General features: G+C 32.7%; 2 protein-coding genes across 4 annotated transcripts in view; both read left to right on the forward strand.

Moving 5' to 3' along the window:
- Positions 1-20,666, forward strand: part of LOC106061531 (GPI ethanolamine phosphate transferase 1-like) — a 28,137-nt gene extending 7,471 nt beyond the window's left edge. The window contains exons 5-29 of the mRNA XM_013219697.2: positions 74-180; positions 347-471; positions 601-731; positions 1,217-1,336; positions 1,514-1,554; positions 1,761-1,820; positions 2,219-2,311; positions 2,414-2,469; positions 3,079-3,100; positions 4,346-4,402; positions 4,804-4,883; positions 5,654-5,820; positions 5,922-5,994; positions 6,081-6,183; positions 6,327-6,523; positions 6,923-6,973; positions 7,175-7,223; positions 8,663-8,771; positions 9,238-9,340; positions 9,665-9,755; positions 9,849-9,959; positions 10,451-10,506; positions 16,106-16,181; positions 16,899-17,015; positions 17,722-20,666. Coding sequence (XP_013075151.2) covers positions 74-180; positions 347-471; positions 601-731; positions 1,217-1,336; positions 1,514-1,554; positions 1,761-1,820; positions 2,219-2,311; positions 2,414-2,469; positions 3,079-3,100; positions 4,346-4,402; positions 4,804-4,883; positions 5,654-5,820; positions 5,922-5,994; positions 6,081-6,183; positions 6,327-6,523; positions 6,923-6,973; positions 7,175-7,223; positions 8,663-8,771; positions 9,238-9,340; positions 9,665-9,755; positions 9,849-9,959; positions 10,451-10,506; positions 16,106-16,181; positions 16,899-17,015; positions 17,722-17,895 — 2,369 coding nt within the window. The 3' untranslated portion in view covers positions 17,896-20,666. The remainder of the gene's footprint in view (positions 1-73; positions 181-346; positions 472-600; positions 732-1,216; positions 1,337-1,513; positions 1,555-1,760; positions 1,821-2,218; positions 2,312-2,413; positions 2,470-3,078; positions 3,101-4,345; positions 4,403-4,803; positions 4,884-5,653; positions 5,821-5,921; positions 5,995-6,080; positions 6,184-6,326; positions 6,524-6,922; positions 6,974-7,174; positions 7,224-8,662; positions 8,772-9,237; positions 9,341-9,664; positions 9,756-9,848; positions 9,960-10,450; positions 10,507-16,105; positions 16,182-16,898; positions 17,016-17,721) is intronic.
- Positions 20,667-21,687: 1,021 nt separating this feature from the next.
- Positions 21,688-26,096, forward strand: part of LOC106071929 (feline leukemia virus subgroup C receptor-related protein 2-like) — an 87,140-nt gene continuing 82,731 nt past the window's right edge. For 2 of the 3 annotated variants that reach the window (XM_056036459.1, XM_056036458.1), the window contains exon 1: positions 21,688-21,797. The gene's annotated coding sequence lies outside the window, so the exon portion shown is untranslated. The remainder of the gene's footprint in view (positions 21,798-26,096) is intronic. The other variant, XM_056036457.1, reaches the window with a different exon arrangement.

Below are 26,096 nucleotides of genomic sequence, written 5' to 3' on the forward strand. Positions count from 1 at the left end.
TTAGTACTATTATGTGGAAGAGTGAAGAAGACATCAACAATGTTATTTTATTGTTTACATTTTCTCTGTTCAGGGGCAAGTGGTGATCATGTGATTACCAATAGCTATTCATCTGAGTTGGAAGATTTTGGTGGAGGAGACATGTCTATATTAGATAACTGGGTCTTTGACAATGCTGAGGTTTGTTTTCATTATTTTTAGGGCTCAATATTTAAGCAATCTACCGAGATGACTTATTGTCTCTAGTAATTAATGTAGATTTAAGATAAATAGAGGCTTTCAGTTATTTGTATTCCTTTGATTGCATATTGCATTGTGTAATTGTTTAACAAATTTCCTTGGCTAGGCATTTTTTACCTCAGCATCTACAAATTCAACACTGCATGAAATGTTACAGAGAGATAAGGTTGTGTTTTTCTTTCATCTGCTGGGCATCGACACACATGGACATGCCCATAAACCTCATTCCTTGTAAGATTCAAGAAATAAAACATGTTTTTAAAATTTATTTTTTTTATTTTTATACAATGCATCTTTAGTTGTTTTTTTTTTGGAAGGATTTAACTCATATAGAACTTTCTAAGATTCTGAAAATTTCAGGGCCTATTCCAAAAATATCAATTTAGTTGATTCTGAGATTCAGAAAATGGTTTCAATGATAGAGAACTTTTATGGCAATGATTCACTTACATCTTATGTGATGACAGCAGATCATGGCATGACAGACTGGGGTGAGTTTTTCACTTGTTCAGAAAGTATCAGATGGAATGATTGTCTATGCCACATTGATGTTTTTGTTATAAATTGAATACTTGAAGATATTTTTTGTTCTTGTTATGTCACATTCTATCTACAAAGATAATAAAAGTTCCCCTTTCAGATCTACCGATCTATGGGGCAGATGATGTAAAGGTCATTATCTGTTTCTGTGGCCCAAGGTTAACAAGGGTGTCATGTGGCCAGCACAACAACCAACCGCCTTTACTTTTCCCCAACTAATATCAGGTACCCATTAAAGCTGAGTGGACTCAGAGGCGCCTTGAAGATCCAGGATTCAAACCCAGGACCCTTCGTTGGAAAGTCAAATGCTTTACCATTCAGCCACCTTGCCTTGACTATGTTTAATAATACTGATGTAGTTTTTATTGATAGTTTAAATCTTCAAAATTTAATTAATTTTTTTAAAATTTATATCTGGCTAAATTTTCCTTGAAAGGTTCTCATGGTGCTGGTCAACCTCATGAAACTTTAACGCCATTGGTGACATGGGGAGCTGGCATCAGAAAACCAATACTTACCAGCAATTGTGGAGCATATGGGGATAAATTTTGCACAGGTGACACTGTATTCTTGACTCTGATTTGTCTATAATGAAATAATTTGTTTTAATGAAAGTGCTAAAAAAAAATAAATTTTAAAAAAGTGAACAATTATTGTATATCAAATGTATTTCAGTTTTGGTTAAAAAAAATAACTAAGCAAATTATTATTATTACATCTATAATGTCTGCAGCTTGGAATCTTGAGTCTGTGAAAAGAAATGATGTGCAACAGGTAAGTGATTCTGTTTGATAGGTCTGTACTCTTTAATCCTTTAAACCCTTGATTGTACTTTAATCATCATCAGACAACTAAAGGAAAGATTTTAGTTGTAAAATTATATGTTTTTTTGCAATCTTATTGCTGGCACTATATGTTCAATTAATCTTCTATAATTTATTGCCAGAGAAGTGCCCTAATGTTTGCTTTTTGTTATTTAGGTAGATATAGCACCATTGATGTCTTACTTGATAGGAGTACCATACCCGATGAATTCTATAGTAAGTGTTGTTTTGATAGTATACAAATTAAATTAGTACAAGTTTACTTTATGGCTAAATTGAAAAGACATTTTTTTTAAAGTATTTTTTTTTATTAAAAAAAAGGCTGATAATAAGAATTGGGATCTATGGGGGCAGATGATGTAAAGCTCATCTGTTTCTATGTCTGCTGATTAACTAGGGTGTCATGTCATGTGGCCAGCATAATGACCAACTGCCTTAACTTCAGCTACATATGTCAGGTACCCATTAGAATAGGGTAGACTTAGGGGCATCCTAAAAACCCTGAAGGTCAAAATTCTTGTCTTCACCTGGATTGAAACTTGAGACCCTACATTTTGGATGAACACTCATTAGCAATCACAATATTGAAATGATCATTTGCTTACTTTCATCAGGGTATTTTACCAATTGATCTTTTGAGTGCTTCAGAAGGGGATAAAGCAACTGCACTTTTAGCCAATGCTGAGCAAATTTTGGCCCAGTTTCAGGTAAAATGAGGTTCTGATATTTACCATTCCATATAACATTGACTATAGTACCTTCAAAATGAACTTTATAGTTTATTTTTTAATCATTTCTTTAATGTACAGGTCAAGATGGAGCAAGTGAAAGAGAGAACAATATCAGTAACATTTCGACCTTTTCTGTGAGCATTGTACATTTATATTTGTAGCCTTATTGGAAAGATATACATTTCTTTTTGATGTAGTATTTAAGAAAAATTAGATTACTATTTGTAGTTATCTCTTTGTATATTTGTAATTTTTTATTGAGCAGTTTGGCTTTGTTTTGTTAAACACACTTTTGTAGTATAGCTTTCCTTCAGGGATGTTAATTTTGCAAAATGTTGTTGTTTTAATTTGATAAAGTAATTTCTTCTGATATTCATTATTTATTTATAATAAAACTCCTCCATGATTATCTGTCCTATCTTTCCTAAAAATGTCATAATCCCTATTGAAAATTTCTAAGTTATTAATCTCAGGATTTAGCAAAGTTTCTTCTCCTGCAATTATGTCTGGCTTTTCACTTTCTAATGAGATTTCTAAGTCTGCTAATTTGTTTGTAACACTTTGAATGAAAGTTTATTACTAGTTTTTTAAATGTGCTTTGGTTTTACTGCTTTAATACATTTATTTTATGGGTCTGTTGTATAAGATTTTATAGATTTAAACCCTTTTAGCAGATATAGTAATACAATTGATGAAAATGTTCATTAAAAATATTTTTCTATGTAAATTTTGTTTTTCCTCAGAGAACTGGTGGAGTCAGAGAAGGTAGGTTTATTAGTTTTCTTCAAAAGCCTATGATAACTTGATCAACAACAATCAAAACAATCATGCTCTCAGATGATTAGACTTAGATTTAATCTGTCTTCAGTATTACTTTTAAAAAAATATCTAAGATAACATTTTATTAATTGTAAATTTACAAGGTTGCAGCCTCACTTGAAGCTGTTTTATGTGAGATCATCCTTGAAATATTTAGTAGAATTTTAGCTTGAAATGATTATTATACAGACAAGTTTTCATTAGAGTCAAGTCGCATCATGAAGTCTTCTCAAGCTTGAATTGAAAGAGATACTCACCATCATAACTATAAAGCTCTCTGTCAAAAAATCCTTTAGAGGGTCAAAGAAAACATGCTAACCCATCTGTTCACATCATTAATTTCAATGTTTGAATAAGTGTTGTAAAAGGTTTAGTATTTTAATCTTGTGCAACACTCTTGCTAAAATTTATTGTAAATTTCAACTTCTGATTATAATTGGCTAATGGTATAATGGTCCTAAATTACTTAGGATTTTTTGTATTAAATTGGCAAGGAAATGTTAACTGAATGAGGAAAAATAAAAGATAAATGCTGAATGAGACTATCCTTTCACACAAGTATTGGACTACTAGATGCTAATTGTGCCAAAAACTTATTGTTGTGTAAAATGGTTATTTCTTCTTTGAAGGATTGCGGACATTCTAAATGTTGAAAATAAAAAGGCAAGCTTTTCAAAGGTGGGAAATTGCTTCCTTTTTTAAAATATTTCACCCAAAGCCAATCAGAGGCTTCAGTGATGATGTATCGAAGATGTGTTCAAAATACATAGTCTTTAAAAAAAAAATTATTATTTTTTTACCCCCATTTCAATAGCCCCCAAAAGAGGTAAAGATTTTGAATTACTATTTGAATGTATTGTTTATAGTTTTTCTCTGTTTGGTTTATTACATAATGAACTTTTGTTCATACCCTAATGAACATTTTTTTTTCTGGTTGCTTGGCTTTTTATATATCGAGGAAAATCTCTCCATTTTTAGACACTATAGAAAAAATTGAATCAAACAATAAATATTATTAATAGTATTTTTAATATTTATTATTTTTATTATTATTAAATTGAAATTACGGTATCAATAAGTATTATTATTCGATTTGTAAACATGCTTTTTATTATTGAAGAAGACATTAAAATGTTTAAGAAAAAAATTCATGTTACAGTTGTGTAATGAAGGCTTTGTATTCATTTTTAGCTCCATACGGTGAGACACATCAAGCATCTTATTAAAAATGGACAAATTGAAGAAGCAGTAAGGCTGTAGATATTTTTGTATACTTGTCTTACTACTAAGCAATGTAATTTTAGAAGATGCATGGTTAATAATTTACTTAAAATAAGAAAATGTCTCAAATCTATTTATACAACTGTTACAAAATGTACATATTCTTTCTATTATGCATAATAGTTTTTAAATGAATCATTGATAGTTGCTCTTGTTTATAAATAAAGCTTTTAGTTTGTTTTTTACTTTTTACATTTAAAAATATTATGACCTTATCTATCTATCTACTTTAGCAGTGTTCACAACAGTGCAACAATTTACTATTCCCATTTGTCTAAATCAAACTAAATATTTTTACTTATCCATGTAGGCACTGCTGTGTTAGAGTTTTATTTGTTGATTAAATTTTTAAAAACTCATCCCACAAGGTTAAAGACACACAAAGACTTATTGACACAGCTCTCAGGGGCCTTCAGTATTACCAGACATATGATCGTTTATTTCTTGGGTAAGTAGTCTCACAGAAGAGTTTTAAAATAGTTATATATTTATAAACAGATATATCTTGCTGTAATCTGTCAGTAGTATTGTCTAAAGAAAAGAAAGGTTCTTCATTTAAAGTTCTCCATTTATAGCTACAAAAAGCAATTTCAGCCTTTTATATTTAACTTCAGCAGTGTTCTTAATTAATTAAAGCATTGTTACTTAAAAGTTGACAGGTGAATGTACCATAAGACCTTTGAATTATAACTGTTCTTTCTGTTCTATAAATTCATTTTTTAAAATCATTATACTAAATTACTAAATGCAAGACAAGATGTCTTCAGTGGCTTACCAAGGGGAGCGCGGGTGGGAGTGCCAATGTTGGTACTACATAATATTATATATATTTCCATATATGTATCTTTGTTTACATTCTATTAAGATTGATATTTCTTACTGCTGACTGTTTTTATCCAAAAATACTATTGTAAGGGAATCGATGACAGGCCTTGCTTCCTGCACCTTCGGTGCACCCTTGGGTATATTTGCTAATTACTATATTTCACTTTTGCTTCCTTATCTTTTCCAATGTATTTTAACCAGGGACTCAGTATAGAGCTATATTTATATAGCATATATTTTAGTTTTTTGACACATTTAGTTTAATATTCTATTGGTCCAGTTCCAACTTATGCTACCATGTAAGCCTAAAAAAGGTAGTATTGCCAGTACTTTATTTTACATCAGCTTGTCCTGTAGTTTGATTAAGTATTTTTATTGATCTGTTCCTTCCAGAGCCAGCATAGTACTTGGATTTCTAGGATGGATGAGCTACACATTCTGTATTCTGGTATTTGAATACACCAACATAGGTGAAGATAGAGTTGAGATGGTTGAAAGAAACAAGACCTTTACAGTGGTCTTTGTAGCTTTGGCCATCATCATCACAGTCTTATTATATGGTCAGCCACTCATTATATTATATAAGATTATAGCATAAAAAGAAGTTTGTAACAATATTTTTTGACACTTTATTTTGTACCTTTTTTTTTCTCTGTACCAGTCCAGTCTTTGCCCTTCATGTGTTACACCTACTGTCTGTTGCCTGTGTTGCTTTGGTACAAATTTTTCCAAGGGTAACTATTTATTTGTAGCTCTTTGTATTCTACATTTTATTCCATTTTCATTGAATGTTGTAAAGTACAATAGTTTTTTCTAACAGGTGGAGTGTGATGACAGAAGCTTTTCAAGCAGCAGTAGAGAATCAACTTCTAAGGGACATTATTGTCTCTATGAGTTTTTGTGCAGTTGGACTAGAAATAGTTGTAAGTATTTTCTTTTTTAATATCTATGTCTTTTTAATATCCTACTTTCTTTGTATACATCTACAATTTGGTTAAAGTTTTAGAAAGGATTTTTTATTTCTAAGCTAATGAATTTTCATTTTTCAATTTATTGTTACTTGCAGATTCTTAGCTTCTATTACCGTGAATTGCTTTCTCTAGGACTAGTGGCTCTTTCTGCTTGGCCACTGGTAACATATTATTGGTATGGTCTTTGGCCAGCCAGCACTGCAACTTGTATAGGCTGGAGTGTGACTTGCCTGCTTGTTGCAGTGTTTCCCATATTGCCAGTAGCTAGTAAACATACACAGTATCATTTGGTGTAAGTTGTACATTTTAATTTTTTTTATCTTTTATTAACACTGTAACTACTACTGCAATAATAAGGCTTGTCTTCGAGTCTGAAGATTAAGAGGAATGCAGTATTTCCCGTAATTATAGTAGTGATACAATGTGATAGAAAGTTATATGCAGTTTTTTTAAACCTTCGTATATATTTCTATTTTAACATTTATTTTTGTATTAATTTTTTTTTAAATAGCTAAAAATTGTGTTTGTTTTTTTATTACCTCTCTTTGCTTAGGAGTTTAAAAAATAACCTGTACAAATAGTTGTGAATGGGTTAACTTTTGCTTTGTATGGAGGTTTTGTTCAATTACTTCTCTAAATATTAAAATATATAATGGTAAGTTATTCAACTTGATTATATTATATTTAACAGACTTATCAGTGGTGTCCTGACAGTTCTAATTGGTTTTACATTAGTATTTAAGTAAGTACCAAGCAGATACTTTTTTTTTTTTAATTTATTGAAAATTTATATTGACTAAAATCATTATTTGTTATCTCATACATTGTCCATGTAGCTGCTTTCTAGTTATTGCTAACTTGTCATTTTTAACTCAGTTTATATAGTGATACAGTTTACTATCTTCAGTTTAAAAAAATGTCCAAAACTTTCTCCTTCTCTTAGATATTTTACAACTGTTAAGCATTCATTAAAATACTTGTGGATTTTACAGGTAAGATTTTTATATCAACATTTTTAAGGCAACATTAACTAAAGAGATATTTAGATTTGTTTTTTCTAAATAGCTTTACAAGTAAATAAACATGATACTGAAGTATTTAAAGTTTTTCTTAAGGCTGGTTTTTTTTAGGACACCTCTGAGTCCACTCAACTCTAATGAGTACCTGAGAATAGTTTGGCATAGTGAAGGTAGTTGGTAATTTTTCTGGCCACATGACACTTGTCAACCATTGGATATAGAGACAGATGAGCTTCATGTCATCTGCCATGTAGAAAGGGATATAAAGTTCTGAAAGGGATACTTTGCTTAGATATATATGTGTATTTTGTTAAATTTAAATTTTCAAAATTTAATATTGTAGTAAAAATTTTAGTAAAATTCAACGTTTAAATATTAAATGAGCAGATTTTATTTATTTCTACTACTTTGTATGTACGGGAGAAAGTTGTGAAAAAGATTGTCTCTATTCAACTGTTCCATGAGAGGCAACTAAGTAAAGATATGATATTTTTTCTTACTCTCTACAAGAGGAGGGACTAAAGAAGAGTTTAATAGAGAACTAAATTGCAGAATTCAAAAGTGTCTGGCTTTAATGTTTGTTTTTTCCATTGAAGGATTGAACAAAAAATGTGTGCAGGTCAAAACATTTGAAATGTACAAATATTTCATTGTGACAAAGCATGGATATCAGCTAGCACAGTGATGCCCAAAGTACGGCCCGCGGGCCAGAACCGCCTGGGACGTTGTTCCATCCGGCCCGCCGAAATGTCACCACAAAAAGTAGAAAATCCTCCTCCCATCAAAAAAGTTGAAAATGTATCTTAACCTTCGTTAGGGCCTTCACTTTTTCTCTGATGGATTGATACCATGACCTTTAACGAGTGTGCATTTATGAGTTTATGAAATGGAACTCTGAATGTAGAATCTACCAGGAAAAGTGTGGAACATGATAATAAGCCAACATATTTATTTTGTAAAGAAAGTCTGGCTGTTTCAAAAACAACAACATATACAGCGGCATTATAAATCAAATAGGAAGGCCTTCTTGATTTGAGCCGCGTATAAAAGATTGGTTAAACTATGCCTATAGATTTAAAGATCAAGGGGACTATTTACCTAACAGAGGCAAGAAAATAAGTTGGTGGTAGCTACAATGTTGCTCACATTTTAAGTAGAGAAATGAAGCCATTTTTAGACACATAAAAATGATAGACTTTAAATATCCCACTAATTAATCTAACTACTAGATCCAATAGTTTCAGGTGAATTTTTATTTCGTTTTTTGTACCTTTTTGTTGATGTGGCTCGCGACATGTGTGTCGAAAGTTAAAATGGCCTGTAGGTCGAATTAGGTTGAGCATCACTGGGCTAGCATATATATATATATTTGTTGTTGCGATGCCTAAATGACTCTTTCTTTTATTTTACAGTTGACATTAATCAGTTTTTCAGTACTGACTGTCAAGTTGACATCTGACAGTATCATTGGTGGAAAAGGCCTGCCATTGGCATGTCAATTTACCAGCTGGTTTGTCTTAGGTAAAGTATTTTATTGTAGATATTTGAAATTTTCAAAAGCCCAGTTCATTTCTATTTTTGTTTTAATTAATACATGTACGCAACCATGAACCAGATCTCATTGGAATATTATGTTTATTTTCAAACATTCAAAGCTCAATAGAGCCACCTATATAATTTTAATCTAGGTGCTAAGTATGTTAATTATCTTGTTTTGAATGAACCTCTATAATTTATATAAAAGACTAAATTAACACATGGACATGTTTAGGACATACTTATATTATTTTTTGAAGGAATGTCTGTAATTTATAAATATTTTTTAAAAAAGAAATCGATGAGCAGTTTATAGGTGTCAGTTAATCCTATAATGTTTAGCTGTTCTGGGGAAGTAAAAAAAAAATCATTTTGACTTTGGCAGTTAATAAAAATATTAACCAAACAAACTTTTGGTAATACTTTTTTGTGTACCTTTCTTTGTTCCTAGGAGTGTCTATAGTGCTTCCAATGCTAAGCCCAACTACATTGTATCACAGGCTGATGTCTCTGATCCTTTCAATGTTTTCACCCTATCTACTGCTCAGTATTACGTATCCTTGCAAATTAAAGAATTCTGAATTAAGGTTACATGTTTTAGTTTACACATCAAGTGATGTTGAATGTTTTAGTTCACACATCATGCGATGTTGAATGTTTTAGTTCACACATCATGTGATGTTGAATGTTTTAGTTCACACATCATGCGATGTTAAATGTTTTAGTTCACACATCATGTGATGTTGAATGTTTTAGTTCACACATCAAGTGATGTTGAATGCTTTAGTTTACACATCAAGTGATGTTTAATGTGTTAGTTCACACATCAAGCGATGTTGAATGCTTTAGTTCACACATCAACCTTGACTGACTTAAAGCTATGAGGGACTTTTTCTCATGTCACTCATATCACTTCTGTATTTTTGGTTACAGATGGAATTTGAGGCATTAGATAGTTCTGGAAGAAATGTGAGTTTTTTTATTGTTTTTTTTTTTTTGTAAATTATTTTCCATTTAAATGTTAGCTAAGAGAATCATATTTAATCTTAAATCTCTTTAAAGGTATCTGAAAATGTTGACTTTCGAGAAGGTGGTCTAGTCACAGATGATCTGGAATCTCCAACATTTTCCCGCTATCTAGAGCTGGCTGATTCGAGAAGAGCTTTCTTTTTTGTAGGCTGTATTTTTTAAATCATTTCTAAAATATATATGACAAATGGATTTCTTTTTTATATTTTGTAATCATTTCTAAAAATATAGGACAAATAGATTTCTTTTTTTTTTAAATATTTTTTATATCATTTTTAAAATATATAGGACAAATAGATTTCTTTATTATATTTTGTAATCATTTCTAAAATATATAGGACAAATAGATTTCTTTTTTTTTTAAATATTTTTTATATCATTTTTAAAATATATAGGACAAATAGATTTCTTTATTATATTTTGTAATCATTTCTAAAATATATAGGACAAATAGATTTCTTTTTTTTTTAAATATTTTTTATATCATTTTTAAAATATATAGGACAAATAGATTTCTTTTTTATATTTTTTTAAAAACGATTCAGACATTAGAAATTATTTCAAAAGATTTCATTGTATTTTATAAAACTATGTCTAATGCTACAATCATTAACAATTATGAACGATGGTTTCAGGTCTTCTACATGATAGTTGCCTTTTTTGGTACTGGAAACATTGCAAGTATCAACAGGTAATGATTTTTGTTTAAATCATAACTATTTTTGCTAATCTTTTGAAAATCAGGCTCAACAAGGCCTGAAATGTGCTGATGTGTCAAATAACTATAATCATAACCAAATTGAAAACTGCACTTTAAAAATAAAAATAGTTTATTGTGTTGATATGAAACATGATAGTTTCTTCTCGAGAATGAACTCTGCAAATACACATGAGATATACTAATGGCAAAAAAAAAACAAAAAAACTGCTATCACACTTAATGCTTTCAGTGCATAGTATTTTGATAAAAATAGTTTTCCGGGGCAAACAAAAATGAGCAAGGGGGTAGTGTTACTACAACTGACGTAACTTTTTTAAATTTTAAAATCTAACATATTTGACTCTATTTTAAAGAAAAAGGAATTTAATATAAAAGGATAATAAAAAAAGTAAATTATTTTTAAAAATATTTCTTTCAATTAGATTAATCTGAGTACACAAAAACAATATATATATATATATATATATATATATATATAAAATTCATTAAAAAATGATATACTGAAAGATTTAACCTTAGGAGTCTACTTTAAATCCATAATTATTGACAAATCACAAACCTGAACACTATCTGTTACTTTCAATTAATAAAAGATGGGAAAAAGACACTAAAAATGTATTATTTAAATATTTTGGGTCCTGTATATAAACTAAAAAGGGGAAGCACTAACACAATGTTGTCTTTTTTTTTTACTCTTGCACCCGCATCCTATTTACATTGATAACAAAGAACAATCACTCTCACATGCAGAAAATTAAAAAAAGAGAAATAAAAGTTTAACGTTATAAAGATAGTGAAAAAAATATTGTATTCTAAGTTACTCGCTGAGAGTAATGCTCCTGTGTTGATTACATTTTGTTTTTACAAAGGTTATATCAACTCATTCTGTCTGTCTGGTAAAAATTATGAACATATTGTTTCTCCCACATCAATTCTTGAATCAAATTGAAACTTTGCACAATTATTCATTGGTAAAGATAATAACTGGTAATTATTTATTTTGTTTGTTACCAACAAAGGAAATTAATTCTTTGGTATTCAGAGATATGACTAAATATGTGGGGTTTTGTCCCTTAGATAAATCAGCACATAATTTCTCTCACACCCTATCTAGTTGTAACATTAAGAAATTATTTATTGTACCTAGCAAAACACAAATCAAGTAAAAAATTAACCAATTAATTAATTAATTATTGCTAATTATATATATATTGAAAAAGGGAAATAACCTGTACATTATGGATAAATATTTTTGGAAAATGTTGAGTTATTCCCTGTAGATAAGCTTTGTTTAAAAAAAAGTATTTTTATATCTTGGTTGTTTATTATGTGTCTGTTTCTTGTGAAAAAGCTGCCCAGTTAGCTTTTTTATAGTTCCATCTAGTTGTTTTGCATGGTTGGTATCTACCTGGTGTTTCTATATTGAGGAGTATAGGCCTGTGGTCACTACCTATGTCTTCAAGGATTGTTATTTTAGAAGAGTCGGTGATGTCTGTAGAGATAAAAGTTAGGTCAGGTCTGCTAGTTGTGTTGTGTGCTCTATGGAGGCATGTTGGAGGAGAGGTTTTGTTTTGCAGAAATTGTATGTTAGAGGTATTTGTTACATCCTCTATTTCTTTGCCATGCTTGTTGTAGTATATGTAGCCTAGGGAGGGTGTTGTTGTAGTATGGGTAGCCTAGGGAGGGTGTTGTTGAAGTGTGGGTAGCCTAGGGAGGGTGTTGTTGTAGTATGGGTAGCCTAGGGAGGGTGTTGTTGAAGTATGGGTAGCCTAGGGAGGGTGTTGTTGTAGTATGGGTAGCCTAGGGAGCGTGCGTGTGCATAAAGTCACCAGCTATTATTGTCCTTGTGTAGTGTGGTAGTTGTAGGTCTATTTCTGCTGTTGAAGATGGTGGGCAGTAGAAATTTTTTATGGAGTTCCTCCTCTCCAAAGAAATATTTCTTGCATGTTTCTTTCTGTATTGTTCTGTACATGTTTTACTGTTGCTTGAGTGTCGTTTCTTATGAGGGTCATAATTCCCTGACATTTGGTGCAAAGGCATCTGTACTGTGTGTAGCCTGTGATGTTTATTTTTTTCTTGGGCAGTAGTGTTTCTTGTAATAACGCTATGTGTATATCATGCTTCTTGAGTATGTGTTGGAGTTATCTTATTTTGTAGGCCTAAGATGTTGAGTTGCAAAAGGTTTAGGTGTTAGCTGCTTGTCTGTATTATATAAAAAATTTAATTTGGATTTATTCAATGGAGCATTTTTTTATATTTTAAAGCGAAAAAAAAAGATTGTTTCTTGTAGATTTAAATTTCCCTCAGACTTGTACCAGTTCCATTAAACCTACCTGTCCTAACTGCAGGACTAGTGTCTTAGTAATTAAATACAGTTCCACTGTTACGTTTTCATATTGGATGAGACTCTTTAGACATGTAAACGACAAATCACAGTTTATAAATACTTTAATCTTTATTAACACTGAAAACACTTTCTTGTTAGTCCTCCATTTCGGTTCTTCTCTCCTTTCAACACACAATCGCACCATTTCACATTCACACTAAGATGCGCACGTAACACCCCCCCTGTTTAACAAGTTCGATGCACATCGAACGTCCAAAATACAAATCACTGAATATATTATCAGACTATTCCAAGTTAAAACAAATCGGTAACATATAAAACCATAATGTAATAATTACACAAAATCAAACACAATGTCATGTTAATACCAATACAATTCCAACATGGAATAACAATTATATTCATCACAATAATAACTGTTATTATGAGCAATTGAAACCACTTCTGTTAACATATATCTATAAGTAATCATATTTCTATTAATACAACTCCCCACTCATAATCGTATGCCTGTACAAAACACCATCATTCCAGTTGCAATCAAATAGTTAACAAACAAAGTCTATCTTGCTCCATGCATATTGTAACAACAATATTCAATTCATTACACATATATTTATTCATTGTAGAATAGAACAATAATTAATGTCCATCATTCCCACCTTTTCTAATCATATCTATATAATTCTAACATTATTGACATGCCATCCTTTCCGCTTCCCTCCTTTGCAATGATGTCCCATTGTGATCCTACTACCTAATGATCTAGCTGTACTGTTTTCTAGGCTGCTAATATCCCTCTCTTTTCTCGTATACGCCTCTTCACTATTGTACCTTGAATCCTTAATTCTAATTAATTGTTGACACTGTCTTCTAATATGCCCCCTTCTCCCACAATTAAAGCATAAGATGTATGGACTTGTACGTCTATATGTGGGTTTAAATCGCTTTCCCTGTACCACTGATTGCCTTACTTTACTTTGATTTGGACCCATTCCTATTGCATTGCTTTCTACCTTATCTGTTAATTCTTTCTTCTCGTGCTCTCTGCTACCCATGTCATCTGATGTATGAGATCTTATGTCTTCTTCCACATCCCCATTTCTACCTCGCGTAGACTTTATCCCATAATATTTCTTCCAATTCTCAATCTCCCTTACTGAACATATTTTCACCCCATGGATATTCCCAATAATTAAATCTATCTCACCCTGATCTACAACACAAGCTTCCACTGTCCCCTTAACATACGGTGTGTCTATACTAACTTTAGCAATCGGTAATTGTACAATATTCCCATTAAACATAACACACTTCCTAGATTCGCCTGTATATTCATGGTCTTCCACTAAATTCTTATTCACTCCAATAATAGTGCTCCCAGTATCCCTGATGGTCTTGGCTGCCTTGTTCCCTACGAATGTCTGAAAAATCTAAAATGTTCCAGTATCAGATGACAATGATAAGCCTTGCTCTATTCTACCTTTCTCCCAGTCCTTTCTTTCCTGTCTGTTTCCTTGATATCTTCCGTTGCGGCTATCATTTTGTCTTTCATATGTACCACTTCTATACTGTCTATCATGTGTCTCCCTTGTTCTGTGAGAGTTATTCTGTGTCTCACATGTTCTGTTAAAGGCAACTATTTCTTCTATATCACTGCCTCTAGATAATTTCTTCTCGGGATGTGCCACTTTATAAGCCCTTATCAGTCTTACTATGTCTTTTATGGATTTCGGTTTCCTCTCCAACAGAAATATTTTTAATTCCTCCTGACACTCGTAAATCACTTTGTCCAGCATGAGAAATGTCTTAAGACTGTCAAAGTTTTTTTCTACCTCAGCGGTTTCTATCCAGTTATCGAAATGGCTGCTCCAAGAAGGTCTGCAGGTCATCCTCTGGTTCTATCTCACAATTAACAAACTGTTGGCAATAGAAAGCTTCTGTTTTCCCGAAAGTTCGAAGTAGTTGTTCTTTCACAATGCTGTAGTTACTCTGGTTCATACATATTTTTGAAGGCACCTCCGCTGTAAATGATCTTGACAATAAGAATGTCCATTTGTCTTCAGGGTACTCCAGTTCTCTTATTTCTATTTCGAACTTCTTCAAAAAAATGTCTATGTCCATTTTGTCTTCGTTGAATATCAAACCTTTATATTTTGCCAGTTTATTCCCTGTAGATTCACTCTTTCTTTTATCATTCTCTTTTCCTTGGTCTGTTTTTAACTTTTTCTCTGCTGTCTCTTTTTCAAATGCTAATCTTTCTCTTTCAATGGCGACCAATTCATTTTTCTTTTCCCTTTCAATTGCTACTATCTCCTTATCCTTTTCTCTTTCTCTTTTGTCCTCCTTATCTAATCTCTCCTTTTCTTTGTCTCTTTCCATCGCTAATCTCTCCTTTTCTTTTTCCCTTTCTCTTTTGTCCGCCTTATCTAATCTCTCCTTTTCTTTGTCTCTTTCCATCGCTAATCTCTCCTTTTCTTTTTCTCTTTCCATCGCTAATCTCTCCTTTTCTTTGTCTCTTTCCATCGCTAATCTCTCCCTCTCCATCAACCTTTCTTGTACGTATTTTCTTAGTTCTGCCCCTTCAAGCTCCAATAACCTTCCCTCTTCCTTCAACGCTGCTATCTCAGCTTTGTCCGCCATAGTCGATTACTAATAATATCGAATCGAATGTTCTCCTGTCTCTAGATCTAGACTTTACTATCTCTACTGTCTGCTGACAGGAGATCCCCTGTGTATAGAGGGATACGTGGGTTTTACCTTTGCGTTGGGCGCCACTTGTTACGTTTTCATATTGGATGAGACTCTTTAGACATGTAAACGACAAATCACAGTTTATAAATACTTTAATCTTTATTAACACTGAAAACACTTTCTTGTTCATAGTCCTCCATTTCGGTTCTTCTTTCCTTTCAACACGCATTCGCACCATTTCACATTCACACTAAGATGCGCACGTAACATCCACTATTTATAAAAATGACCTCCATATTATATTAGTCAATATGGAGTGAATGTATATTTTAGTTTTCTATAGTTATTATGTTTTGTTTGGTGTAATGCACAAATTGTAAGTCAAATTTCCTTATGGATAAAATCATTTTATTTTCATATTAATTTAGTGATTGTTTGAGATTAAAATTTCTAAGCTCTTTTTGAATTGTATTAAATTACAATTGCAATTAATCTAATGTAATTTTGGGGGGATATTATTTCCTTCAGTTTCGATCCATCCACTGTGTATTGTTTTCTGACAGTGTTTCATCCATTTGTTATGGGAGCTTTGATGTTTTTTAAGGTTAGTTGGTTGTTGTTGTTTTTTCATATGATATTTTCTTAGATGAACAGAAATTCCTTGAATAAGATCATATTAACACCTATAAAGGAATATTTGTATCCTAAGATATGTTCTTCTTATAGCAGTCACTGAAATTATATAACGTTTATTTCAATTAAACTTTAACAAAACATTGTTGCATGCTGTATGCATCATAAGTAAGTAATAATTCTGAAGACTACCCAAAGAATAACAGAGTCCTTTTTTGATCATCAATGATTACACTAAGAGACACATCCAAGTGCTTCAGGTCTTAGTGTATTTTGGCTAAAGATCTGAACTAATGGGGTAAAAAATTAGAGCTTACTACACTTTACAAATATGTCTTTACATTTCCCAAAAGAGATTGATTCATAGCGCACTGAGCATGATTAAAAGTATTTTTTTTTAAATAACCTAAGTAGAGTAAACAAGTAAGAGGGGAGAACTAAATTTTAGAAAAAAAAAAGGGGGGGGGGGGGCATTTTATTCTAGATAGCTTCTAGAATTCACTGGTAAAAAAAAATGAAAGAGGGCAGGAGTTTATAATGTAACCTGTTACTATGGCCAAAAAAAAAAGGTCCATTCAAAAATTAACAGCATGTACCAACTATTTCGATATAGATCAAAAGAAGGATGGTGGAAAACAAATTTTTAAGTTTGAGAGCTTGAAGCAATTCATTGTTATTTTGTTTTCAGATTTTGATACCGTTTCTGATTGTGACGTGTGCATTTCGTGCTGTCCATGTTTTGACAAGAGCTCCTCTCAGATCCTTGTTCCTCCTGGTGTTTATCATGTCTGATTTCATGGGACTGGTAGGTTCATTGATTCCGTATGTCATGTCTAAGTTCATGCTTTACTTTGTGTTATGTTTGTCTTGCAAGGGAAAAATTAAGTATCTTATAAAGTGGAACATAGATTTAACAAAAAGTTTGGGACCCAGGCCTTCTTTTGTAAAAGCTAACAGAAATAAAAATGTCTGGATTTAAAAAAAAAAAAAAAACTGTACTGGAATAATAAAATAAAAATTTACATATTATTATGTCCCTTTGTAGTTGTAAGTCATATCAACTTTTATGTTTAATGCATGCAGTTTGTAAAAGTCAGATACAATGTGAAAAGGAAGTATCAGATTTGAATAAATAATTTAATTTTAAAGTTATAGATATGAGCAAAAATTAGGATACTTTCAAATAGTTGTTTCTAAATTATCTTTTCATTTAATTGTGTAGATAAAAGATTTACCAAAACAGATAGCAAATACATTTGAAGATATTTTTGGAACCTAAAAACATTTGATAAACTGTACAGATTAATTTTGCTAAGAAATACACACAAAAAAGTGAAATAAGTAATTCTTCTTACTAGTGCTCCAGGCAAAGTGAATTCAATCTTCATGAGGAGTGGAATTAGGAAATCATGTCTTGCAGTATATTGTTATAATTATTCTGTGGGTTTCTTATTGTAATATATATATTTAAAAAAAGTAGTTTCTAATTTTGTGTTTCCTTCTATTGGCAGCATTTTTTCTTCCTGGTCAAGGACTATGGCAGCTGGTTGGATATTGGAACAACTATAAGTCACTATGTGATTGTTATGCTTCTGAATATTTTCATGCTGGTACTAACTGGCATATCTCATGGATTAACTTGTTGGAGTCTCATGTGGCTTATCAAGGGGGATAAGCAATCTTAATGTGAAATATGAGTTAATGTTTAAATTAAAAATTGAAACTTCAAGCCACTCATTAAAAAGAAGTATTGAAGTAGGCCAGCATCATTTGCATTCCATGACATTACACACAAATAACCTTCTACATATTGCATTGATAATGTGATTTTAGTTTGTTTGTCGATATATGAACAATAACTGGCAGCAACCTCATTTCTAATTATTTTACATTTCTTTTCAAATTCATTGTACATTTTTATTACAATCTAAAAGTACAATATCACTAAAGAATTATTTTCATTTTTGTGAAGGGGCATATGGATGAAGTGAAATAAATCTACAACTCGTATTGAATTACATTTCTTTACCATAATAAACAAATCTACATTCGGTATTGAAATATATTTTCTATCAATAATTGATTAAAATAGTAATCTTTTTTTATTTTTTCAAACTTTCTACAGATTACTATTCTTTACCCCTGGAGTTTTATTGGCTCATAATTAAAATGTAGACCAATATGATATTAATAACTTTATGTTTATGTTATAGTTACTAAATTATTGTTACATGGTAAAATTTTTAGTAAAGGTGAAGGTTTTACAGACAAAAATAAATACCATAATTATTTTAGAATAATTTTTTATGTTTTTTTTTTCCATTTCTTTTGTATTATTTTTTTTTAGATGTGTATAGATGTATATAGATCAGAGAGAGTGAGTGTGGAATTTTAATTAGTATTTCATATTTTTCAAACTACTTATTGTACATAAAAATTACCTTGATTACAGTCCACGCTCACCAGATGGCATAGTCTAACAACGTTTTCTTTTTAATTTCCAGAATCAGCATTATTATTTAGAAAGAATTAGTTGTTCATTCTTTTTCTTTATAATCAAAGATGTTTGTGACTAGTCTGTATAATCTTAAATTAATTTTTTTACATGTCAACAAACCGTCCAATGGTCAAGTCTCTAACAAAATATGCTAATTTGGCTGCTTGACTGTTAGCGATCAAAAAATGTTTGTCATTTTTTATTTAGAATTTGACAATGAATTGTATAGCAGCTCTTACAGTTTGTATGCAATATTTAACATATTTCATTTGTGTCCTGGTCAACTGCAGCTTGTCATGAATCATTTCTGTGCTGGCCAAAAAAGGTGTTTAAATGTAAAATCTTTAAAAAAACAACCTCACAGCTTCCATCAAGACCATTACACAAGATCCACATTTGTTTCCCCACCAAATCTCAATCACATTTTTATTTGCATTTGTTTTGTATACACAAGTTGTTGCCAATGTGATAAAAGATGTTGGACTTCACAGTCTTTCAGAATTCCAATATTTGGACACTGCTACATTGACGTGGGCTATGTCTAGGGTGGTCCCCTGGTTGCACTTCGGATTGTCATCACAATGGTTCCGAGTTTGAACCCTGCCCACTGCCATCTAGCAGAAAGTTAGGGTTAGATATTGTATAGTATAAGAAATGTTCAGAACTTATAAACTATGCCTATGTTTAGTTTCTGTATTTAAGATAGGTTTAATTTAAATTTTCATTTTCCAAATTGTTTATTTTTCCTGTGTATTATGTATGCCAAACATTTTTAAGTATTTGAAAAGCTGAAACCAAAGAAGTAATTGATAAAATTCATTTCAAACATTTTTTAAAATAAATTCTTACAGCTTAATCAGGTCATTCTGAATGTACATGCCTATCAAATATAGATGTAAACAAAAAATAGTTACCAGCATAGAGTTATGAAGTAAAAAATTATTATGTTAATTGGATTTCAACACTCTGCAAATTTTGTGCATAGTTCTCATTTTCAATTTATATTAAATTTGACATTTATCCCAGAATATTTTTAATCATATCTTTTAGACTATGCAGTTATTGTTGACAATCATTCTTTGCCAGAATATGAACTGTACATTTCGTAAGGATTCTAGTGTAATTCTAAAGGAGAAGAGAATAAAAGAATTTTATTTTGTTCCTTTGTTTAATGTTGTACAACAGTGTTTCCCAAACTTTTTCCTTGACTGAACACTTCGCACATTCTCAGTGTTTCCCAAACTTTTTCCTTGACTGAACACTTCGCACATTCTCAGTGTTTAGCGGAACACTTGCTTTTTTTTTTAAGGTTGGATTTTTTTCTATTTCTTTAAATAAAAAAAAAAAGCCATATAAGAGCTATAAGTTGAGCTTTTTGTTAAGTAGAAAACTTTAAAAAATAGAGAGAGAGAGATATGATATAAATGTGAATTCTATAATCTGATGTTGTGTCAAACCTGTTTCTAGACTTAGACTTTGCTGCATCATATTAAGAAAATCCTGCTTCACACAAATAGGTTGTAGGAAACTGAAGTAAAAAAACAACATAGTTTGTTTTAAGATATTGTGGTACTCTTCAGAAAAAAACTAGAAATCATTTACTGGTTGATCTTTTATCTTAGTTTCAAAATAGATTCAGACTCTACATCAGTTCAAAGTGGTGTTATAGAATTTATTTTGTTATCAAGAAGAACTAATATAATAATAATCTTTTGTTTCCTGCATTTACTTAGAGATTAATTCTTGTGATGGCCTAGGAATGAATTCAGTAGTTCGTGGAACACCTATCCAGGCCACACAGTTAGGGAAACACTGTTCTACAACATAGCATATTTAGTAGCCTACTAGTTCTTAGGCTGGCACATGGCTAATATCTGAAATACAATGTATTGACTTTTGTCATATTCTTTACATTAATCCTTTTCATCCAAATGAAACTCAAGTATATTTATGTTTGAACTCGAGTTGGTTTCACTGTTTTCACGTTTATCTTAGATGTGTTTCAAATTACTTGTTATTTTCATGTAAGGCTGTAACAAGACAAACATACATTGGAAGTCAATGTTAACAAAAAAAAACAACAACTCAATACATAGCAATGTGTAACAATTACAAGTTTTAACCATTGTACCGGCTTGTCTAAATGTTACATTAACGCAGACTTCTTCTGACCAAAATAAGCGACGAAATTTGGGTTGGGTAAAATTATTAGCTAGTATAAAAGTGTTTTGTTGTTGTTTTTTTTTAATGTTTTTACAAAGCTTATATCAACTCATTATGTCTGTCTGTCAGGCCAAAACTTGACTACAAAAGAATCAATTAAAAAAATTAACCAATTAGTAATAATTTATTTTGTTCGGTATCTCAAACAAGGGAAAGAAATAGTACTTGACTGAAATAGTCCCCCATTTAATTTTTTTCGTCTGAGTGAACAAAAGCATGAAATAGATACAATACAATTTTCGTGTGCATAGTCTCTTCGCTACCAAAGTGGTTACCGCATTAGCTTGAAAAGGCTTTGACACACACGTTCGAATTCAGGTCGTTCACTTTTAAAAAAATACATTAACAAAGTGATTACCCAGATACCCTGTTCTTTCCCACCACCACCCCAATTTGCAACTGGTCCAGACAAGTGATAGGATGATAGCTTATTGAGAACGCTAAAAGCATGAAATTGCGCTAAACAAAAAACGGTAAAAAAAAATAAATATTTCTAATCGCACAGATTTTTATTGTTAGTCTATATCTATTAGAATTTTAATTACATGACTGATCCCAACTAAATCCTTGTGACACATTTCTTGCTTAATCTCTATTTTAATAGAAAGCGACACTAAAAAGAAAGAGTAAGCAGGTTTCGCGGTTCAACCACTTAAAAAATAGTACGGAAAGGGTTTAAATAATAAATAGGACTAGTTTGCACGATAACGACGGTAGCAGTTTGAGATAGTCACACATTGTGTGTAGACTTGTTCTGTTGTCGGGTGAAAGTATTCAATGGAAAGTGTCATGTGTTAATGAGTAAGTGCGCATGTGTGCACGCCGTTCTTAATACTTGCACTTGGACATATTGTGTTATTGAAACGGGTGAGTAATCATGGAGTTCTAAGTATTGATACTCAAAACAGCATATACACAACTCAATTCGTGTATCTGCTGATCAAGTGGTTTTGACCTTCTGTTTATATACATAGGACTTGGAAGTTGAATGACGATTTATCAAAACAATCCACTCAGGTTCGAAATGTGCCGATTATAGGCTTCATTATTTGCCCTACATACGCATACATAAGGAAAAAAAGTTCAATAATTTTGTGTATATTCCGGACCCCGGGCTTGCTGCCCTGCCTCATCGTGGCGCCCGGGTGGAAACGGTCGAGAGAGGGGACGGCTAGGCCAAAGGGTAGCGAAACAATGTTCCCGCAGGAGTGCCTAAGAGGGCACGAGGGTCTTCTCATTGCACTATGCGCGGATCTGTCAACGTCCAGGCGCCGTCCCTCAAGGAACCGTTGCATAAATGGCGTGTCCCGCAAGGTTAGTCTGGTATATTAAATGACAATGGCGGGGGGTCCCAGTGGTGCGGCCTTCGACCGCGTCTCTAGTCCGGAGTGTCCGTGTCCACTGGAAGTGAACGCAAAATCGTAACCCCGATTCTCACCCCTTCCCCCCCCCCGCCAGACAGGGTGGCGGGAAGGAGCAACTCGCCCCCACTTCAGGCCAGTGGAAGGGAACTTTTGTTCGCTTTTGCTGGCCTTTATTTTTTTGGAGTTCCAAGTGCGACGCACAACTTTACTAGACAATTTCAGACCTTTGCTTTGCCCTTCTTGCGTATCGCAAACTTAGCATGATAATAGCCTACTAACGAGCGTCGATAGTATTTTGTTAGCGCTAGTCTCTGGACCAATTCGCACACCTACTGATACAATGGCAGCATGTCTTTGATGGCATTTCATGATATCGACGCAACATAGAACTAAAAAAAAATGAAATTTGTTTATTTTTTAATTTAGCGAGCAGCCTTCATAAAAAATCTCCAAGTTCACATTGAACCCCTCCTGACCACAGATCACATTTTTTGCTAAAATTAATTTTGTTTCATGTGTGTGTATGCCCAGATAAATTATTGGCTCAAATTGCTGTTCCTTGAGTCGAGGCTGACTTAGTTGTGTCTAACAAATTGCTGTTCCTTGAGTCGAGGCTGACTTAGTTGTGTCTAACAAATTGCTGTTCTTTGAGTCGAGGCGGACTTAGTTGTGTCTAACAAATTGCTGTTCCTTGAGTCGAGGCGGACTTAGTTGTGTCTAACAAATTGCTGTTCCTTGAGTCGAGGCGGACTTAGTTGTGTCTAACAAATTGCTGTTCCTTGAGTCGAGGCGGACTTAGTTGTGTCTAACAAATTGCTGTTCCTTGAGTCGAGGCGGACTTAGTTGTGTCTAACAAATTGCTGTTCTTTGAGTCGAGGCGGACTTAGTTGTGTCTAACAAATTGCTGTTCCTTGAGTCGAGGCGGACTTAGTTGTGTCTAACAAATTGCTGTTCCTTGAGTCGAGGCGGACTTAGTTGTGTCTAACAAATTGCTGTTCTTTGAGTCGAGGCGGACTTAGTTGTGTCTAACAACGAGCGATCAATGTCCTAGGCCGCTTCATTCCCTTTTCTTTCTGCGAGAATTGTACCTGAGCGATCAATGTCCTCTTCGCAGACAGATCTTAACCCTTTGCTCCCTAAAAATTCTCATTGATCGCCGATGTGGCTGAAATGTTTTATCAATAATTCATGGATTTTTTGCTATTTACCAATTTCAAAACTTCCTGGTTTGAGACATTATCTAAATAGACAGCGCAAATGATTGCTGCCTGGTCGTGTTGTATGCGCTCTGGATTGTCATCACGATTTTCCCGCCGACACCAACGGTCGTCCTGTTGGGTGTTTCGGCTAGGATATAATAATTTTTAATTCTGAAGGAACATCTGAAACACGTAACGCTAAAACAGCTGGCCCTGCTCAATCTTTCACCTACTCAATCTTTGATTTTGATACTTGTATCCTGTATGTTGACCAAAACTGCCATAAAGCATATTTTTCATATGCAATTATAACAATTAGGGCGATAAGTTTTAATAATCAAAACCGAAATTTTATCAGTGCCGCCTCAACTATTTAAACAAGTAGGCCTACGATACCCCGCAATTTCTGTTTGTCTGTCAGGCCTACACTAGCTCGACTGAGCCCCTTTCCAACCATTTACTTTGTTCAATTTTGTTTTGTAGTAATCACAATTCGTGAACAAAATTAGTTAAATATCTATTTAATATCTACTATTTAGTGATATTTAGGGCCTTAACCCATTTGTTATTAGTGTCGCACCGTACTCAAATTTTGAATTCAATTATTGGTGATCTATTTTGCCTCTATCGCTCTAAAACTACTCTTAATTTCACTTCTGAAACAGGGTTTACGGGTCACAATGGGTGGATTGACATCGGCTGCTACATCTTTTGGGCTAATTTACCTTTTACAACGCTTATAAGTTAATTAATGCTCGAAGATAGTCCTTGTGTAAAGAACTAGGCGATAAGAATAGCTAGAGTAAAATTAAATTAATTAAATTATAATGTAAAGATAATATCAAAGACTGTATGTATATTCATAATTTTAAAAAAAAATTAATTAATTTGTTATTAACATTGTCTAAATTGCTAGTTGAACAATTGATATCTTTTTTACCAAAATACATAGAAGTTTGAAAACATGATAGTATAATATCTCTACTCAACTAAAGTGTTTCACTTTAACTCATTCTAAACACACCCTACCCCTTTTTTTTTAACATGTGTTAAGTATAAGATAAAGTGAAATTCACACCCAACCCAAGCTTATATAAACTCACTCTGTTTGTCTGTCCGTCTGTCTCGTAAAATGTTTGGTCAAGTTATTTCTCCCTCACCCAATCTCGAATCAAGTTGAAATTTTGCAAAATTATTTCTTGTACCCGATAAAACAAGAATCAATTTAGTTAACTATAGGTAATTATTTTGTTTGCAATTGAACTAAAAAAAAAATGTACTTGACAGATGTGGTGGTATAAGCCGAATTAGTCCACTTAATACTTTGTGCAGAGAAGTAGGTCATCTCTTAACTAACTATAGATAATTGTCTATCTTCATAAGCCCTTTCTCTCGCAAGGTATGGTAGTATAGTTAGTGTACTGGCTTAAGGGGGTTGAGCTCGTGTTCGAATTAAAGCAGTACAACTTTTTTTATGCAATGCATTTAAAAAGCAATCACGGTAACATTCACAGCATTCTTTCTGAAACTTGGATGTTGAATGAGGCAAAGTATCTCTGTCTCCAGTAGCGACCTTAAAGGGTGGAGATTCCGTTGTCATCGTCAGCTTCGAAAACCAGATCAGTTCCCATAAACTAGGAGATTGGATTGTGACAAGTCAAAAGCTTGCTGTCAGAGTCACTCATACTTATCACAGCATTAGTTATTATTATTCATTATTTATTTATTTTATTTTAATTATTTCCCCGTCCTATCCCCAATTTCATCACCCGCCCCACCTTTTCCTCTCCAGGCTAGACTTAGTTGACCACATTGGAGATAGCTAGGCCGCGTCTTTCGATTTATCTTTCATTGACCGGGGCAAAGATACACACAGTCTCTTTGATCGTACCGGCCGGATGTCTGACGGGCGCAGATGACACCACCTTGTGTGGAATGCAAGTCACTCCTCTCCCCCCCCTTCTCCCATGTCTCTCTTTTATCTTGGAGATTACTCTATTCAAAACGCCTCTCGACGTTCCAATGTGCGACTCCCATCTCAAGTCTAATTCACCCACGTATAAGATAATTTTTAGCCTAAGACATTTCCTGTTTCCGCCCACATTTTCCAGGCCTATATAAAGTAGATCCAAATCAAATCAGACTCTCTCATTTTCTCATTCGAGCTGAGCTATCGAGTCTGGACTACTTCATACATTCTTTCTCCTAGAGGAATACCTGGTGGTAAGCCGAACTTAATCACAAGTTCCATCTTAGTTACTTTGTGCATATTTCTCACTGGAGATTATCATGTGTATTTTGCTTTGTTTATTTATATTTAATTAGTGCATTGTGTATTTCTCACTGGCGTAAGTAGAAAACATAAACATGTCCTATGTATTTATTTGTTTATTGCATTACTCTATTAATGCTGCGTTGCTCAATTGATCGTTGATGCAACCATGTATATATTTGTACATCTTATTTTATTTCCTTTATCTCGGTTGTCCGCCTTGATAATTTTACTAGCGCACTGAGACTGCGTTTAGAAGAGAAGATATATGAATTATCTCCCCTTTACTCATTTTACTCTAACGAGAGTTGCGCCCCTTGAACGGACACCC

This window comes from Biomphalaria glabrata, chromosome 7 (assembly GCF_947242115.1).
Source record: "Biomphalaria glabrata chromosome 7, xgBioGlab47.1, whole genome shotgun sequence".
Classification (NCBI taxonomy): domain Eukaryota; kingdom Metazoa; phylum Mollusca; class Gastropoda; family Planorbidae; genus Biomphalaria; species Biomphalaria glabrata.